Source organism: Branchiostoma floridae, chromosome 2, assembly GCF_000003815.2.
Source record: "Branchiostoma floridae strain S238N-H82 chromosome 2, Bfl_VNyyK, whole genome shotgun sequence".
Taxonomy (NCBI): domain Eukaryota; kingdom Metazoa; phylum Chordata; class Leptocardii; order Amphioxiformes; family Branchiostomatidae; genus Branchiostoma; species Branchiostoma floridae.
Window position 1 is genome coordinate 24208533 of NC_049980.1, and position 19939 is coordinate 24228471.

At 40.7% G+C, this 19939-nt stretch overlaps 2 protein-coding genes across 3 annotated transcripts in view; one reads left to right on the top strand and one right to left on the bottom strand.

Annotated features, from left to right (window-relative positions):
- Positions 1 to 46: 46 nt before the first annotated feature.
- On the bottom strand, positions 47 to 4008 carry LOC118409084. The gene is made up of 4 exons (XM_035809949.1): positions 3722 to 4008; positions 1305 to 1526; positions 628 to 829; positions 47 to 266 (listed from the first exon to the last, which is right to left on the bottom strand). Exons 1-4 carry the CDS (start codon positions 3921 to 3923, stop codon positions 47 to 49), a joined length of 846 nt encoding a protein of 281 aa, XP_035665842.1. The 5' UTR covers positions 3924 to 4008.
- Positions 4009 to 5343: 1335 nt separating this feature from the next.
- The window catches only part of LOC118405639, a 34785-nt gene continuing 20189 nt past the window's right edge, over positions 5344 to 19939 (top strand). For both annotated transcript variants that reach the window (XM_035805211.1, XM_035805219.1), the window contains exons 1-3: positions 5344 to 5534; positions 6966 to 7209; positions 13349 to 13421. In XM_035805211.1, the coding sequence (XP_035661104.1) occupies positions 5487 to 5534; positions 6966 to 7209; positions 13349 to 13421 (365 nt within the window). In that variant the 5' untranslated portion in view covers positions 5344 to 5486. The remainder of the gene's footprint in view (positions 5535 to 6965; positions 7210 to 13348; positions 13422 to 19939) is intronic.

The following is a 19939-nucleotide window of genomic DNA, read 5'->3' on the forward strand; positions in this document are numbered from 1 at the left end:
TTGCTATGAATGCATGAGAGGAGAAATTTAAATTATGTAGCATTTTTTAATTGATAACAAGGCCAAAACAGATTGCAAACGCATCAAATCTCACCTGAAAACAGACGTAGGCTTTTGACCCATCCTCATTTAATGTGATGGATTCTGGCTCCAAGGTTTGATAAAAACTAGAGTTGTTAAGGATCGGTGGTATCGTCTGTGTGTTCCAGGATTCTTTCAATCCCTTCATGAGCCAGCGGACACCAGCGGATTGATAGAAGTCTCCTCTGAAATATTACCATACGAAAAGAAGACGATATTATGGGAGTGCAACTGCAACCATGATTATTTGTAGATGTATGAATTATAGTATCCGTCCACTTATGTGTCATCTTGTACCACACATCGGAACACACATCGGGCACGTGAAGAACTCACCTCAGTAATCGAAAAGAGTAGGTGCCCTTTCCTCTGTGAGTGGATCAAAAGCGATTCCGGCCTAAATAAGGTAGGGAACATCCCAAGCAGCCTTCGCAAGCCCTGCTTCGCCTATTGAAGCAGTTAGTCGAGCTTGCATAAGCTTGATGTTACTGAATCTGTGAGAAAAGATGCTACTACAGTGAACATACAGAAATATCTACCACTTACAAGGCATCAAATTTGCGGAAGTTGGCCGTTCGCACGACAGGATTGGCACTGCCGATGTCTTCCGACCCGAAGTCGATCACCATCACCGATCCTTCGGGATCCACGAAGTTTCCCGACTCATCTTCCCCTGCACGCGCCTCATTGCCAACCGACAACTTTCTGCAATCTTTTGTAAATTTGAGTGAATCTGGTCGGCTGCCAACTATAAAAGAGAAGGCCAGGTATCGGTTACCAGTAGTATTCAAATGTCTGCGAATAGCCAGCGATCCCAACCCGTTTTCCCCGAAAATTTGGATACAGTTTTCTTGCTAGATACAGATCACTGACGAGAAGTAGTGGGTATTAAATGAAAGGTCTGACCGATTCCAAAATCTCATTATCCATGCGCTTGAGCCACTGCTTCCTTGCATATCTTAATACCTTTATCGGCGTATCAAGGTTCAATACGGTAAGGTTTGCCTCTCTAAATGGTATTGAATGTTACGTATACCTGACCTGAAACGTCTGGCCGTTTACAAAAACTATCCAGTTATTTAAGTAACTGTTTTCTTGCACATCATCTAGAAATAGAGGTGGCCTGCAATCACGACTCACTGATTAGCAATGGGCCATCAAGACTCAATTACATATAACTAGGGGAATTATTTCTAAGAAGTTTGCCTAGGTGACGTACACACCTGGTATGTCGTGCACGAGCTCCATGGACGTTTGACCATCGCTGTACTTTTTATACACCAAAACCTTGCCGGAATCAACGAAGGAGTCCCCAGCAAGAGTCACCGCCAGGTAGGCTCCGCAAAGGTCAACGCCAAGGGCACCGCCTGGCAGCTTCTGCCGGTGGAGCACACGTGGAGTGGAGGGGGCGGAGATGTCGATAACGTTCAGAATCCCAGCTTTACCTGGTGCGGGTATAACGTCGTCCGTCATTTCTAAAATATTGTATTTGACGACCGTATATCTGACGACGCTATATATACATGTACATGCAGTGAGTTTCTGGGTGAATGGGAATTGGATGTCAACCAAACATACCGATGATTCTCCGGCCTTCGCATTTTGGCCTGTTTGTCATTTTCTTCCCTTGTAATTTGCACTCGGAAACCAAAATATCTAAGTCTAGATCTGGTCATCTATGTAATACAAAATTATTTGATTGGAGCCTAAGATAACACTGAGCAGGAAACAACAATACGATTAACTAGGCTCCGGCAGTTTTTTTGCCGTTTTTAGGCGTTATTCTATTTTGTAGCGTACTCGCGACCTAACGAGACATAAAGCGTTAGAAAGTCCGCTAAAACGCATAAAAATGTAAAAAACAACAACATCCGAGCCTAACCCCTTCTTTGGGAGTATGGCTGACACGCTTTTTTCACTATGTCAGTTTTAAGTCATGAACACCCAGCGACAAACGACAACGAAATCATCTGCTGGCTCAAACAAACACCACAAGTAAGTAACGTTATAGTTGTAAGATTGGTATACATAGGCCAGTATGGAGCGACATTGTTCCATGCATATATATATATATATATTTTTTTGTTTCTCCTGTCGATTGGACAGATGAGCAGGCAGACAGGCTTTTTGCCTGTTTGCCTGACCTGCACATGACTTTTTTTTTATGGTGAAGGAGGGGTGTGCAATTCCTTCTCCGCCCTCTCGTCTACTGGATCACTAAGTCTCACAGGGGCAACTGTATGCAACGTGTGAGGCGGCTCCAGCAGATGCAGCTTTGTTGTTCGGAGTATCCGTCTCCTAGGAAGACTTCCAACCAAGGATGTAGGGGGTTCCTCCTACCCCCGACTCGTGTGTCATGGCGGGTGCCGCTCATGCTCGAACATGCCCCTAAGGCCTGTCTCAGCCACATAGCCCACCAAGCCACACAAGGCCACTAGATACTCATTTACACCTGAGTTAAGTGAGGAAAGTCGTGTTAAGTGCCTTTCCCAAGGGCACAAGATCGGTGACACAGCAGCTGGATTCGAACCCGCAACCTCTCGGTCTCGAGCATATATGTCAACAACAAACACAACCGCCTTTTAACCTCCTTGACACAACAAACAGCTGGATAGTATGGGAAAAACAGCTAGTAGGGCTAGCTAGGCCGTCCCTCGGATAGGATGTTGAAAAAAATTAAATGGAGGTCCCGTGTTCGGGCACGTTAAAGGACCCGCCACAATAATCGTAATCCCCAAGCAGATCTTGCAGTATCATAAGCTTGGGAAGAGGTTCAGCCGACAAAGGAGTTTCTTTCATCACCCGCAAGGGTGGTGAAATATCTCTATACCGCACTTTCCACTTTGGTTCAATATGGGGAGGAGCTGCAATGATCTTATGACATCATTCTTTTAAGTGGAAATACTTGCTACTGCCCCAACAAAGAAGCGTCTTGGGTTAAGATACATTGTTGTAGAATTTTTGGCAGGTCTTGGTGTTTTTTCATTAGTGACTTAATTACTTAATCTTGTTGTTACAGCTGGAAACAGCTGTTGAAAACACGAATTGAACTGTTTGAATCCTTTTGTGATGAAGCCCTCGAATCGGTGTAGTTTACTTTGTAAAACCATTCTTTTGCGGCTACATTGATACTTTGATACATGTACTTGATACTCTTGGATGATAGCTTCTACTGCCAGCTTTAGTGTCGGTGGTCAAGGTACATGTGTTCATAGATAACCACGTACATCTCGAAGAGTAGGGTATTCGTCCCAGTATGAGTGGATCAAACATTGCAGTACGGTCTCACGCTGCTTGTATTACTATACGTAAAAAAACAAAAGGTTTTTCCCACAGTATGCAAATTGATCGTTTTTGGAAGGTGCTAGCGAACGGGCGAAAACGGGAAAAAAGTACTATCTAATGACTTCACAACTTAGTCCCTCTATAAAACCTATCAAGGGTGGGAAGGAAATTTAGTATAGTTGCAATACTTAGCTTCCCACTGTTTCACAAAATAAGCGTTATCTTACAACTTACTTTTAATTTGGAAAAATGTCTCCCTTGATGGCCCTGTACATATCAAAAATAACTAATGGGATTACATCTCCAACACGAAATAGGGCACATCTACAATATCCAAACTTCTGAAACAGCCTACCTGCAGCATAGACCCGGTACTTTTCGAAGTCATAGCTGAATTTTTCTACAGCACCTCTGTCCCCCATGGCGAAGTCTGCTTGTCCATCCTCGTCAATGCTGTAAGGCAGGTACACAGAAGACAGGCGTTTCAGCGTGATGGTTGCTTGGCACTGGAAACTCCGAGCAAGACAAAAAGCCAATAAAACAGGCCACATCCACATTGTCGTTTCTTTGCCGTTTTCCCATGCAAGCAGCGGTAACGGTAAGTAAGGTCCGTCTGCTATCACCTAAGTCCTCAAATAATCCCCTTCTCACCTTACCATGGTAATGTTGTTCCCACAGTGCGAATCTAGAAAAAGACTTAAGAAAACAAGTCACTGAAAAAGACCAGTACAAAGCGCTATCTGGCAGGTTACTGTGGAACAACAGCGCAACGCATGATGGCGTCGTCAACACCAAGGACAGCACCTGTACTCTAAAGGAAGCGCATTGCGTTCATAGATAAAGGGCTTGCTTTAGCCTATAAGATTGTTTACAAGAATCCCCGTAAGACACTAGCTTCGCAGGCATGCGGCGAGGCAGTAGCTGGTTATATTACGATGAAAAAGACCTGTCACACCTAGCCTTTGCCGAATGCACAACTGACTGTATGTTGTTTTAGCTATCTAGTGAGGATTTGAGTTCCACTCTACGACAGTTCTAGGAAAGTACGAATTCCAATATTTTAACACGTCAATTCTTGGTTGATAACCATTTCTTGTTTAGCCTGAGCTGGTATTAGATACTCAGTAGTCGGAACAACTACCGATTGATTAGTCATTTTGTGCATCATTCATAGTCTAGACATTTTCTTCTGTCTTCAACTGACATCCGCAGGGCAGTTTTCATTTTGATGGAAAAAGCTTGATGCCCTAAAATTGTGGAAGACTTTGTGTGACTTTCCGATTCCTGTCAGTATATCTCCGCAAGAATTATTTTAAAATCTTACCGGAGTTTGGACCCCTAACTGGACTTTGGGTTAACGTTAACGTTACTATTAGCCAGTGATTTCCCGTGTTAGTAGAAGACATTGCATGTCAAGTCACCGTTATGACTTGTGATACTGTTTGCCTTGTGTTAAGTGAATATGAAAACCATATCTGCAGTAAATCTTTCATCTTTGTTGAAGAGATCGACCGATAGCGCGTGAGCGATCGTAACGTCCTTAACGTTAGGAACGTCACAAACAAGACTGTTTCGTGACGTTGGACCAACTTGAACTGGATGGGATGCATAAGTCATAACATAAGTGCGTTTCCTTCTGCCCAAAGCATCTAGGGTCGGAACTTCATCTCATGCGCTTTGTGTACATGATTTAATCATCTGGCAATGTAGCCAAATCTGGACTTTCTTCTTTCAAACTTACAGTTTTCCACATCGCAGTGCCAATTTTAAATTTCCCGCTGTTGAGCTGGTTGTCAATGAAGCCCCGCCAACGTCCTTGTATCAATCCACGAGATGAACTTGAGAGTGATATTCCAATTCTGCCGTTTTGCCATATCCCTATCGGTCTTTTATGACATGACAGTGAAATGATTCGGACGTAAAGTGTTTAAGGCTTTGTTAAAAGCTCTTTGCGAATCCCGATGATTGAAAATCTTCGGGTGACACAAAGTAGTCCCTTGCGGAGCTTTACATAAGCAAAGTGGTTATTTTCAAAATGGCGGCGCAGCATTCACGGGAAATGCTGACTGCTGTCGTCCACAGAGTAGACATCCATTTTCCTGTCGATTTGGTGACATGTAATGCCCAGTGAGTGGTGGGTTAGACGAAAGGCGTCTCAGGAACGCCAGGTAGGTATAAAGAAGCGTCGCTGTGACGGATATTCCATTCGTTCCATTGTTGGTTGTTGCGGCGTCCCCCACTTTCATCCGTGCTTGACCTGAAATGTATGTAGACATGGGAAGGGTGGAGGGAAGCAACTAAACTCCACAAAAATCCAGACTTTGTGCTCACGTACTGTCTGTAGAATTATTCTGGCGTGTAGATATAGAGCATGATGAAACGACGTTTTAGGGGCAAGTACTAATGTTAACGCCAAGAGTTTTGACAGCCATTCGGCCGGCCATGCCAAATCAAATGAGAATCGATCGGTTCCCTTACTAAATTCATTATACATAGTAACATTTAGTTTAATACCAAAGAATACCCTGTTCAGTTCACATTTCTTGGTATATAAAGATGATTGTTAGACTTCATCATGGGTATAAGATATGCCCGTTTTATCTGGTCGACGTTGTAGATTCCAAAATGGAGCATGTTGTTATAAAAAAAATCAGACTGTGTAGTTGAAAGTAATAGACTTTCTGCAGTTCAGACAGTGCACTGCTTTGCGTGATTTGGATTTGTCTTAGAGTGTATAATTTTGTCTTATGTAGAGTAGAGTAGAGTTCTTCAGGCACAGGTAGGAACTCCAGTTGAACAGTTCCAGTTTAAGCTGCTCTCTCGGATCATCCAGGGCTCTAAAGTTGTAGTACACACGCCTGTACACACTGTGTTTCCTCATGTGGTTGTCTAGTCTTTCCTTTATGGTTTGATGACAGTTGTGGAAAACCTTTACTATAATTTTTTGTCACATTTGTTCTCAGCCTCTCACTATCACTAGAGCCAACCGAGAGTTGTGTCAACTGATGATCTATACATCTATATTATTATATATCTATCTATACATGTATTATACTAATTTATAGTAATAATACACATTCTTTCTTTGCTTTCCTAGTTCTATTGAATGGTGGGGACTTAAACCAATAACGGTGAAGGATTTCATCATGGATTTCCGAAGGGATCATCTTGGGCAACATGTAGTACTTGATATGAAATATCTCCCTGCTAGTGTTCCCTTACAATTTGATACTTATCAAAAATCAAATTGCCATTCACTACACCTGCAGAAAGATAAAGGATTTTTAGTCAAAGTGGAAAAGCATAATATCATTATCATTAAGATCATAGAATGTTTACTATATCAAAATAACTTGGTACACTGTGCCAACAAAATTTTTCAATAAATACTACCTGCCCCTCTGCTGTTGAAGTTTCATTATCCAGTTACAGTATTTACCAGAATGCTACATTACATTCCATTATTCTTCCTCGGATTAAGATAAATGGTGTAATCCCCTTGATGACTTATATCCATCGTATGTAACATTAGGTACAAGCTTTTATTTGTTGTTTAGTCTTGAGTAATGGTGTTTTTCTTTTTTTTCCCTTTCAACTAGGACAGTGAAGAAATGTCGGGTAGGTCCCCCACTGGTGGCCCAGGAGCGTGTGTATCCAACCCCTGGAACCCTCGCGCTGCCCCCTCCACCCCTCGGACAGGCACAACGGCCGCAAGCATCATCACGCTGGATGTTCGGCCGGGAGGGTCGGCTGGATCCGAGGGTGCTCCGGCTACCCCTGACCTACCAGCCATGGCGGCTCGGCAACGCAAAAGGACCAGTGAGAAACAGAAACTCACACTGCGTAAGTAGTGTAGTCATAACATAACTATTCCTCCAGTGCAATACTTTATATTTATGAGTCCCTCTTCTTACCAAGCTTTAGGATTTGTTTTGACTGTTTGGTACATTAAGTAGGTTTCAACTTACGTTGTGAGGCTCACATCTTTTGAGAGCAGATAATTCATTTTCACAATGAGCACACAATATCCTGATTACTTACTAATTGACTGCAAGCAAAGGGATTATGTGGCCATTGTTGCAGCTCTAACAGGATTCTGGGATGCGTGTACATTATTGTGATTACTGGGTTGAACACTAGCTAGCCTGTATAATTACACATTGTGACATTTGTTCCTTGTTGTCAGGGAATTTGTGACATAACAGTGGAGAAAGTTACATCAACACGCCAGTAGCAACCACCTGTATTGTCCATAATCTCTGTTATCAGTTGACATGCCATTCCGATGCATCAGGATCAAGTATTTCTGTTCTTGTGTGTAGAGGCTAAAACATGGATATCTGTTTACTTCGTTTCTATGTTACGCTGACAGCCACAGCAATTGACAGAATTTGAAACAGATAGTGACAGCAGCCCTATCTGCTTGCTCAGTTCAGTCTAATCTACCAACCCCATAATTAAATGAGGCATGTTATCAGTAAACCTTTGTCCAAATCATTCCTCAACAGTAGTATCATAGATTCCCAAGTCTTCAACAGATTTTATCATGGCTGTATTCTACTTCCCCATTCTTTATAAAACCCATGTCATACAACCATGTTGTGGTGTTTTACACAAGGAGGCACCTATAAGTATAACTTAAGTTTTAACTCTACAAACACAAAGGGGAAATATAGGAGAAGTATCCCTATCAGTTTGACATACCAAAATTGTGTCAGGCCAATAGGTCACAGACTATTTAATGAGATAATGTGCCTCTTTAAATTTTGATCAATCAGTCATGGGGTGTACATTACTGAGGTAAGTAATATACTTGATAGACAAGGAATGATTTTATCAGCTTTCATTCGAGGTACAACAATGTCCAGTTTATAATCTTTTCTGGCCCTAACATAACCTATCAAGCCTGACAAGATATGTTGTGAAATCAAACAAGTGTATTGTTACAGTCATCCTAAAAGTAACAATCTGAGAGAGCCCCGGCTACAGAAAGGGTCAATTACCATGCCTTGAAAAACACTGGACACGAGGTCTTCATAAATGCTCAAACCTTATTTTTCTGTGGGAAAGGTACATGTTTTAACTACACAATATCAGGATACTGTACTGACACTTTCAGTTCAGCTTCAGGTTTTATATGTGTAAGACTTGTAGATAGCCTGGCTGAATGGCTGTAGCTGTACATATGCTTTTTTCATGTATGATACTATAATAGAGTCTTTTTTTACAACAACACAACACAACACCTCAAGCCACTGCAACAATTTGTAAGCTACAATATTCCCTAGAATAATATGCGAGATGCCTTTTCAGGCCTACTGGTAGTCAAGTTTGTATTTTTCACTGTCCTTCCGCAAAATTCTACTCTTTGTATCTCACTATCAGTGATTGCACTATTCTATTTGTGGTTAAAAATTGAGTTGCCTATAATTGCAGTTTGAGTGCTGAGCCACCATGTTACTGCGTTGTGTATGTTTGGTAAACATATACTGGTTTTCCTAGTGTTGATACAACAGCCTTAACGGTTGCACAGGGAGATCGGGAGGTGAAGAGTTGATAGGATTCTCCAAATTGGGCGACATGACAAAAAAAGTACTGTCTGTTTGGCATCCCTTTGTTGTAGTACAAAATTGCTTGAAAGTCTTTCTAGTGTGGTTGTGCCAGGGTGAAATCTTGAGGAGGACTGTTGCTTAGAGACCAAGCTATTCTCTTGTGCTTTCTGAAAAGTGCTTGGATCTTGTAACCGAATCCTGCCTGGGACAGTGGTGCTCTCTGAAGGGTAACAGATCCTTAGGCAGGTGCATGGTTGTGGACTCAATCCACAGGTGTTTGTGTGAAAACTCCTTATCTACAGGCTTAACTTGGGGTAAATGGGATGATGTGTGCCCCGGTCGGTGCTCTCTGGATCTGTTTTGTTTTGTTTTGTTAGAAGCCTTTTCAAAGCCTGTGGACATCCGAAGATTTGTAAAATTACTGTAGCAATTTACTGTTCAAGAGTTATGATAATTGGGCACTGCTCTGAAATTTTACTTCAAACAGAAAGGCAAATCCTATGTTATGCTTGACATGTAAGAATACTAACTGAAGAAATCTAGTTTTTCCAAAATACTATGTCATTCTGCAGGTCTCTCTGGTGTTATTGAATGTAGCACCACACAGTCACAGTAAACAAACATGAGACTGCTGGAACCAAAGGTCATTGCTGACACTTATTGGGCCAACATTTATGACTGTTTGCAAATCAATTGTACAAAGCTTACATGACCTCTTGTAGCCAACAAATGTTTGCACACTCTACACACCTTTGTACTAACAGTTTGGAGTACAGCCTGAACTGAAATTTTTGTCTCAGACTTTTTGTTAGCTTATAACTAATTTGTAATGAAGCAATTAGTATGTAGTTTAGATACCAGGGCAGCTGGTTGTCAACGGATATTTGTGTGTGCGCCATTTATTTTATCACATTTGGAGGTGGGGTGGTGTGTCCAGGTGACATGGTATGTGTGTGTGTGTGTGTATGTGTAATGTGTTTTACGATACAGTAACTAAGAGTAAGAAGAGATACACATGTAATGGTAACATACACATGCAGCTACATATTATTTGTGATTGTGTAGCCTTATGATTGACCAATACGGAAAGAGTTGCCAACTGGTTATGGAATCCTAATTATCAATTGTTTGATTAAAACATGTTTCAGCATTCTGACCTATGAAGAGTTGCACTGTCTTAATTTATATGTATATGTTAAACATGAAAGGAACTCTTCCAACCATTCTTAATGATAGCCAGTAGCTATACAAACACTACAAAGACACATCAGAGTGTGGACTTTCAAAATGTAAAGTGGCATGTTTGATCATCAATCATTCTACTCTTAGGGTCTTACGTAGTTGTTGAAACCATACATTTTTCACATGGTGTGGATATCACAAAGGTGGCTTATAATTATATGGCTAATCTGTTTAGTTTATTTATTCCAATTGGACATTCCTAGTTTCAAGTGTTTTTACAATGATTTATCCCTGAAGCCCTTTAATGGCAAAGGATTAAACATTCGAGACACAAACATTTTTGTAACATTCCATTCTGCTTGAAACTTCTGGGGAGAACCCTGAAAGTTGTCATACCATTTTACGTCTACTATGGTCTAGCAAGTGGAACATATTAGGATTGCTACACTATCTGAAATACATGAATGTTCGTTATCTTTGATTTGTTTTTTCTGGCTTTATGGGGTCAAAGGTAGTTTACTTAGGGCATGGATGGACATCTTGATGAGAGTGGAAAGCATGCTAAACATTTAATGGTATGAGAAGAATGGCTTTGAAAATATTTTGGGTTTCATTCATGGCTTTAACGTAACAGATTCTATAAATGTTCTGTATACCGTCTTTTGAACAAGATTGTACTGTCCATTACATATATCAATTCCAAGTGTGTTTTCCCAACCACACACCAAGTTCTGTACCACCTTTGTTTTCTGTATATATGAATAATTCTGAGAAAGTGGTCAAGTTTGAACATGACACTGAATACACTATCTATCTTACTAATTCTTAGTATCTATGTCTTGTTATGACTCCTGTACATGTATTATCAATGACAACTATGTTTTGTGATACCTTCTCTTGCATCAGCAACAAATATATTCTATCCTTTGATAGCTTAAGTTGTAAATGATGAACATAGGGTTGTAGTTTCCCTCTTAACACTAACAGCTCTACTATCGGTAGGCTGTTTGAGTTGAAGTCACTGAAGACCACAGTGGCAGTTGGTGTTACATGTACATGCTTAGTCCCAGATTGCCCTGTTGGTTTAGTGAAAGCAGACCCAGGCTGTTTTGTCCTGTGGCGGATCATTGCCCTGCAAAATTCTGTTGTACAGAATGGCTACAATAAGTCAAAGGGGAACAACTTTTGTTTGTCGTTTTTCTTGGTGTGTAACCAATGCTCGCACAATAGCTAGTACAGTAACAACTGGGCCAGCCAAGGGCTTTTAGCCAAAGTGTAGAGTGCTTTATTTTTAATAGCGTGGGATTTTGCCTGCATACACAGTAGTAATCTTTCCTTGTTTGACAACATGGTTGAATGACAAAAATGTTAGATTGTTGCTGTAGTGATACTGATAAGATATCCATTCATGTGCCTTTTCATGTCCCACTACTTACATGATACAGTTTTGGGCAATATCATTATGTTAACAATGCTGAACCTGTTATTACGGACTAATTATTGTGACGGAAATACATTTGTATCCCAATTCCAGTATACATGATTAAATGATTCATAGAGTACTCTACTTGTAATATTTGTATATATCCATTTGTTGGCTAAATGATGCACTCAAGCCTGAAGAGGTGAAGTTGTTTGCACAGTTCTTTTTCTGGGAGTGCAGTGAGTTTTATCAGTGCACATATGCACACACCTGTCCCATTGCACAGGTGGTTTCAATCACCCATCTTGAAGCACCTTTGTATACCGGTATCAAATGTTGTTCTCCATCTTGTCATGCAGGAATTCTTTTTACAGGTTAGCTTTTGATCTGGTTTATAGAAAAGGCTGGCATCAGTGTATACAGTTACATTACTGATTAGTAGTTTGGAGTTGGACTGCAACTGAGCACCTTGTATTGTTGTAACTGATTGTTACCACTAATTAGCTTGTGTGGTTTGTGACCTTTCTAACCTCAGCACTATCCGCACATTTTCTGACATAACATTGAACGTAAAATTTTATTGAAAGGTACGATTCATGACGTAGTTCAGCCCTTTACAGGTGAGGTAATATTTTGGAGTTTCAAAACTATCTGGTAAATTGTTTTGATACAAAAATCTGATGCATGTGAACTCGAAGTGTAAGGCTACATGTAGCTAGGTTGACATTGACACCAGTTTTCTGTATCATATGTCTGTTACATGACAGTGATAAGCTCTCTGTCTGTAGCTTGTCATTTTCCAGTCATTGCTCATGAAAGAACTCATCTACTCTGCTCCCATATACATTACACTCAGCACCAGACACCCTTACTATGTATTCTCAGTCAACTATGGCTGCTTGCATCATGTTGGAGTGAAAACACTCAAGCTCACCATGGAACCTGCGTTGTTATGATGTCTACATGGTAGTAACAACCTACGAAAGCTTTAAGGATTAGCATGCAGAAGATATAAATGTACCTGTTGTGCAAGGAGTTTTAATTTAAATAGATAAACTCAAACCATAAGTATCTTGTAGAATTATGCAGAAAACATTATGGACCCTTGTTCTTTTTACGATCAGTTTTATCCCTCTTGCCTTGTGATGAAAATGTTTTGGCAAAGTGTGTGGACCCATGTACAAACATGTGGTTTGTCTCACTTGAAATCAAATTAAATAACGTTCTTCTGGACACCATTGTCCTGCTAGTCATGGGGTAAACAACTGGTACGTAGATCCAATAATAGAATCTAAAGAAAAGCAGTGTATGCCACAAAATTAAATTAAAACAGTGAAAGCTGTTCAGACAGATAGTCTTTTGTAGCAACTTGTTCATGTTACATGGAACATACCTCCTGTCATGTGAAAAACAACAACACAAATAATTAGAATCAGTATACTTCTTTCTTGGGACTAGCTCACTTAGGTAGCCCTGGTGCACAGCGAATGAAGTTGAAATCATAGTAAATTTGATGCAATTGCAAAGAATAAGAAATAAGCTCTCAAATAACAATTTTGATATATTGAAATTGATGAGGGAAATATGATTGACTAAAACAAACTTTGGAAATTTTTAAAAAACTAGTTCTTTTGGTAATGCAAAGAAGATTTTTTCACCTGGCCTTTGTCTTCTCTACATGAAACAATTGTTGTTATTTGCAAGAAATTGATTTGGAAAAATGATTGGTTATGAACTGTTTTTCATTTATTGGGAAAACTTTTATGCTTTCATTGCTATGTTTGACTGGTATATTTTAGTAATGTTACGTTTCATTTCCTTGCAGGACCCCTAGCACTGGAAAGAGGCAATGCAGCCACCAGCTTCTCTCGCTTTCTGGAAAGACACAAGTTTGAATAGTGAGTACTTTTAAATTTGTGTAGCGATGGTAGCTGTGCACATTCTTTCATGGGTTTTGTTAATGGCTCACTCTTTACTTTGGTTGGGCTATTTATACATTGTAAGTATTAGTACAGTAAGCATTGATTGCTTTGACTGAAAGTAAGATGGCTAGTTGAAAGAAAACCAAGAGATGGATTTTTGTTGATAATTTACTGCTAACGACAATGCAGTAAAAGCATACTGCTATTCAATGTAAGATTAGAATGTAAGAATGCCAGGTAAGACTTAGAGTGCCACCACTTGAATAGGTTTGGTACTGCAGTAGCATCAGTTGTAGTAGTCTAGTATGTTAATGCAGTAGTATTACCATTTCATACTTTGGCTCTGTGTTTTTTGTGTTTATTGTGACGGTTGTAATTAATAATACATCATAAATAGGTGAACAGGACTTTTGTTTCTTCCTGTGATGTTTACATGATGGCTTATGTCCACAGACATTTGACTTGTAACAGTTAGAAAAGTACCAGGTATAAGTATAAATGATTTATAGATGGTTTAAGATTTTTAGTCATTTGTCTTAAGACTTGGAAATGTTGCATGTGAGGAAACTAATAGAGCTATTCAGCGTTCCCGCCAGGCATACGTCTTTACGTCTTTGGACGCATTTTTTTCTGGAAAGACGCACTCGGCTCAGCTGAATGCGTCCATAAAAAAATATGAAAGAAAGGCTGACCTGTACCACCAGTGTACAAAATGTATCTGGAATCTTTTTAAAAATCTGTCTTTATACGAAGGAATCCTACCTTTACAATTTATACTTCAAATTCTTCACTTTCCGGTCATCCTAGTAGTCTGGGCATGGGGCGGAGCGCGGCACGCTTTACAACTAGCGGACCCATGTGCGACACACCCAGCCACGCGCCAGTCTGAGCTGTCCGTTGCGCAATGTAATTTTTTGTAGTCCGTGAAATACGTCTGACAGTCAGCATTCTTTAACACTCGAAGAAATCTTATGCAGATTTTATATTCTGATATTAACATGATACTTACTTGTCCTCAGTTTCACGTATTTGTTAAAGATTTGTGGGTAATACTAGTATTGAACAAGCAAACTGCTCTGCGCGAGTGCTGCACATCTCAACAAAAGTTCTCACACTGTGGGCAGTTGATTGGCAGTCGGTATCTTTGACAACAGGCCGCTAGCGCCAAGCAGTCTAGATTGGCCACCAGGTCCAAATCCAATCATCTTAATAACCAATCAGCGTTTGATAAATGTAATGTTGCACTCTGTTATTGGTCACCGGAAAAAAAACAAAAGTTACCGAGTATTAGCGCACGTGACGTTGGTAGCCGCCCGTGTCGTCTGGCAACTTGAGTTTCTTCCCTAGCTGCTAACAAAAAACGGTGCGCGGTAAATAAGTGAAGAATCCAAAACTATACACTTTATTTCTTATTTACAAAATTTCTTTTATTTCAAAAAGACAAAATTTGCGGCAGAAAAGGGGCCGCAATATTGTTGTCAAGCGTCGATCGAGTCGGCTGTGCACTCCGTGGCACATGTCACGGCACGCCCCCCTCCCCAGACGGACCGTCGATCGCAGCGCCGTCTTTCTGGCTACTGCTTCAAGGTTACACCTGCAATGATCACTGCCAAAGAGGCAGCAGATCGTCCTCCTCGAGTAATGTATAACGTTCTTGATCTATTTAAAAAGAAATCCAGCCAAAGATTTCACGCCGAAAACGGGGTTACCTGAGGTCGCAGGAACAAACGCACGCTCGTGGAAAATGACGGCAAGGCCTTGTAAAACCCCACCGATTCAAAAAATTTGACTAAAATCATCGGGCAAAATAGAAAAAAGACACAAAGTGTGATGGCGCCATTATTTTATCGTCTCGGAAAAAATTTTGATGCGGGAGGGCGCAACATCGATCGCACGAGGTAACGTTAGACATTTTTTTTTCAATGACGGAAAATAATTGGCAGAATTTTTTTCACGGGCTGACAGACAGGCTAGGCCGCTAGAGCCCTGTTTCGAAGCATCAAAAATCCAAAATTTTCATATAGATTTGTCTGGACAAATAATACCCGGGCCAGATCACGGAAGGCTGATTCCCTGTGCTTACAGTTGTTTTTAATATAACGTATTTTGATGAAGAGGGTGGTCGTCGATAACTGAAAATGGGAGTAAAAGAGGCAACCGACATCCAATCTCAAGTGCATGATTATCCTCTCAAATTGCAGGAAATTGTGTTCTAGAGGGTTTGAAAATCCAAATTTTCCCGGGGGAGCATGCCCCCGGACCCCCCTAGAATGCGAGCGCCTGCGGCGCTCGTCTCGCGCCTCCGGCGCTCATTACGCCCCTCCCAAATATTTGGACGCATACTTTCAAAAACCTGGCGGGAACGCTGGAGCTATTCCTTTCAAAGTGAAACAGGTGCTGCTAAAGAGATGGTATGGGAAACCATTGACCCCTTGATAACCCTTCTGTGTACAGGTGCCACCTAGTGGTGGTGGTCTTTACTGCAGCAAGCCTTCACTATGCCATTGGTATTCTAAACAGGTGCATTGATAGTGTACACACTGTTCTTCCTTTATGTGTGAAGAAGAATGTTGTGCTTTTATATTTTGCTCAATAAGTCTATGCAGTGTACCTCTATCGGATAGTCTATGTGCCAAGCAATCTCATATGACTAAGGAGTTGATCAGGAAAATTATGTGAAGGGAGAATGTAGATAGAAATTATAAAAGTACATTTAGCATGCAGTAACAATAACAAGTTGATTGAGTAGTCACTGTCCATTGATAGATATTGTAATGTTAAAAACCTTTATTACGTGACTGTTATATCTGTAAAACTATGATATATGAGTAAATGTTTCTGTTGTCCACAAGTTAAGTAAGGGTGTCAATGGTGTGGTTGAATGGAGAAGAATAAGTACTCCAAGCTATTGTGTGATTATCTCATGCTCAAAATGTTGCATAAATGTTTCATTGTGTAGGAGAATTCAGTCGTCATTCATTACTGACACTTTCTTTTCCAGATGATAAGGAATTGAATTACTTTTGCCTTTGCCTTTCTTGAATAATTTAATGCACCTTTCCTGAATAAGCAGTTTACAGCACCCAAGCGAAAGGCGAACATTTTGTGGACAGAAATTTATTGAGGCAGTTATTGATCACTTCTTGGTTATACCTCACAAAGAAGTGAGTTCATGTAAAAGAATGATACTCAGACTCCTTGTCAATATAGAATCATACCATTTTTACAAAGCTGTGATCACACTTAAATCATATTTAGGGTAAGGACATATGATTTAAACTGCTACCATGTACCAAAACCTGTTCCTTCTTGTTGGGTACCAGGTGCTACTGTACCCGATGTTCCGGTAGATCCCTTATCTTATTGCCCAACAGAGGTGTGATAAATCCTCACTCCCATGTCAATTCATATGCAAATCGTAATCACAATTCTCCCTGCCCACATACATTGTCCCCAGTCATTAGTGTTGCCTGCCCCCAAGGCCAGTGAGAGATACTGACACTAGCACGCTGGTGATTTGTGGTGTGTTCGCATGCCTCTAGTATCTGTTGCCTTGGCACCGGTGTGTTGGTGGCCGCATGGCGGATACGTGTGTCCCGGGAAACGTGCCGAGCATCTCGCCGCACCTGGATCGATAACTCAGCTTTACGCAGATGGGAGGGAAATGTGGAGCACTTTGGCCTTGAGGACAAGTCAGACAACTGGGGACGTGTGGGGCATCATACAAACACCATACAGCTGACATCCTAACCCTGGGCTGCACCAGAAGGGATTGCATGTTACTCTGCCTCTGCTGTAAATCAAGAGGAGCCATCAGCAGCACTGATCGTAGGAATTGCACTGCCACAGTCTGTTATGGAAGGTGGAAATGATGCTTCATTTTGCCTACAGTTTTGGGATACCTGTAATCTCTGATTGCAATACTGCCAATAGCCATAAATCTTACTCAGGTCACTTGTCACAGTGGATCTTCATTTAGACCAGTAAAACTGGTGATTTCTGGCCAATTTGGCCCCTCGGAAATTTTTATCTGTCATGAATTGTTGCCAATTAGGCACCACAGGAGATTCACTCAATCACTGTATTGCGTGCTGATAATTCACATTTTTGCTCTATTTCTGACCTATCTATTTCTTACTACTGCTCCTACTACAAGGATTTCCACTAATTCTGTTGCTTTCTCTTGAGCTGTTGAACCATGATTCAATCTCAATCTAGCCATAATCAATTTGTAGAACAATGACACTTAGTGCTAGTGCATAAGACCTTTCTTACCGTTGTGTATTATACTATAGTAGAATAGGAGTAGTAGTTTTCAGTATGTGTCACTTGAACTAGGCAGCTACAGGATATCAAATTCGAATTTAGTGTAATGAAAGTTGAAACAATGTTATCAAAGAGTTTCTACATGGCTTAAGGCACTTTTCCATTTTCACTGGAGCACTGTTTATTCCTGCGTCAGTATAGCTTTTGAATTTGATAGCAGATTCAGTTGACTTTTCTTTTCCCTCTTTTTCTTTATAAACAAACCTGCTAAATCATTTGATTTACCTGAAGACAAATAGAAGAGAAAATAGACAGAAAATAGGATTTATGTTGGTAAAGCTCCCATAGGTACCATGGATTAGGAGATGAAAGGTTCTACTTTGTTTATTCTTAAAGTCACGTCCACAAGTGGAATTATACCACTGTTACAACTCCACACGTCAATCTTCCTTACCTCACTATGCCTACGCAGAGGTACATCATTGATCAAAGGAACAGGGGCTTCTTTTGCAGCTGAAATTGTTTTTGGTAGCTAGGATGAACGTTTTTTCTCCTTCTGAATAATGCCTGGAATAATGCACTGTTATTGTTTGTTCTTCCCTCTCCCACTGCGCTTTCTTAAGATCACTCTCCTTATCCTTACAGTAACCAGGATCAGTTCAGGAGGAGAAAGGGCACAGCCCGTGTTTTTGACTTAGTTTCAGGGCTGCTGCAGGGCTTAACAAGACTTGGCTGTTCTCTCCACGGCCTTTGATTCTGAGTTGGTTTGCTCAGTTGCAGCCTTTGGCAACAAAGTGAACTGTGTGTAAAGTTGATTTAGGCAAAAAGAGTGCTTACCCTTGTCTGCTACGCTGCAGAGGTTCACATGAAAGGTTCGCCTCCTCGTGAACTTTCCAAAATACTGGGATGTGTGAGGAGGATCGGGTAATCACATCATTCTACAGGTTGGTGCACAGGTATTAACAATTGTTGATGAAGTAAAGAGCAAGTTTCCACATTCTTATGGAGATTCATAGTAAGGTATTCTTTGGTTTGTCTATGGTTTGCTGATGAATGTACAAATGTGTCGGGAAACGTAGGATTCAAAATCTTAAACGGTAATTCAAATGTAGCACCTTGGCATTAATTCAAAGAATGTGCCAAAAAGGCCTTAAATGTTTTGCGATCTATGATAAGTGATCATGTTCTAAAGTGTCTTGCATGTTGGTCCAGTAAATCCTATGTACCAGTGAAAGGCTGTGAGCTTTGTAGGCTGGCACAAGAATTTTGTGTACTCAGAAAGGTTGTGAGCTGGAAACAATTTGATAGGCATTTTCCAATTTCATCATATTGGAAACAGAGTGGTAATCAAATATTCTGCCCAACAAAAGGCTACGGGATTTTGCAGGTACTCTTGTGTTTCAATGGTGCATTTCAATGACACTCAAAAAATTCACACTCGGAGGTCCAACAAGTCAAGTACCTTTTCCCCTAGAACAGAGCAGGCAACTTAAGATTGTTGATTTAGTTATCTGAATTTAAGCTCCTATTTGATTGGTCTGTCTTTTTTTTTGTTAGTCCACATGTGAATTCCTAGACCACAGAAATGATCTGTAGGCTTGTCGATTTTCTACTTGGAGATTTTGTCCTTTGGAAGTATGTGTACAGCACACATGCCACAGGTAGTGCTTCTGTTTTAGAGAAGTTGGCATGCCAGTCTAAAGGTGAGAGTATTCATGTGTTGCACCTTAGCCCTCAGCCTACATATCTGTGCCCCTCCCTGTCTAGTTGACATGCCAATACAGTCCTTGGGTGTGACAGCAACTGGACAGACTATATCTTCATGGTTTGGGCGGTCAAACCTTTCTTTACACCGGAGCATCTTTGACTTTGGTATTGTGTGTGTGTCTGTGTGTTACTTTGGATTCTCTGACTCAATGTTATCTCCAAAGGAGAGGTGAATTACGCTGTTGAAAACCCTCCTCAAATGCTCTTGATTTGTTGAAGCTCACTAGGCAAGAATTTGGTCTTTGAGATTTTCGGCCTTGAATGCCAGAATATAATTTCTTGCATGGGTTTGAGGTTGACTTCTTGGGACTCTATGTGTGACTCTGAGATTTCTAAAGATGCCATGTATTCATCAACAGCGTTTTATTTGCAGCACTGTCTTTTACTGTGTAAGCAGTGTTTGGGTTTTGAGATCCATGCTGGCACTTCTGGAATCTGAGAGCTGAGTTTTGTGTGGTGAA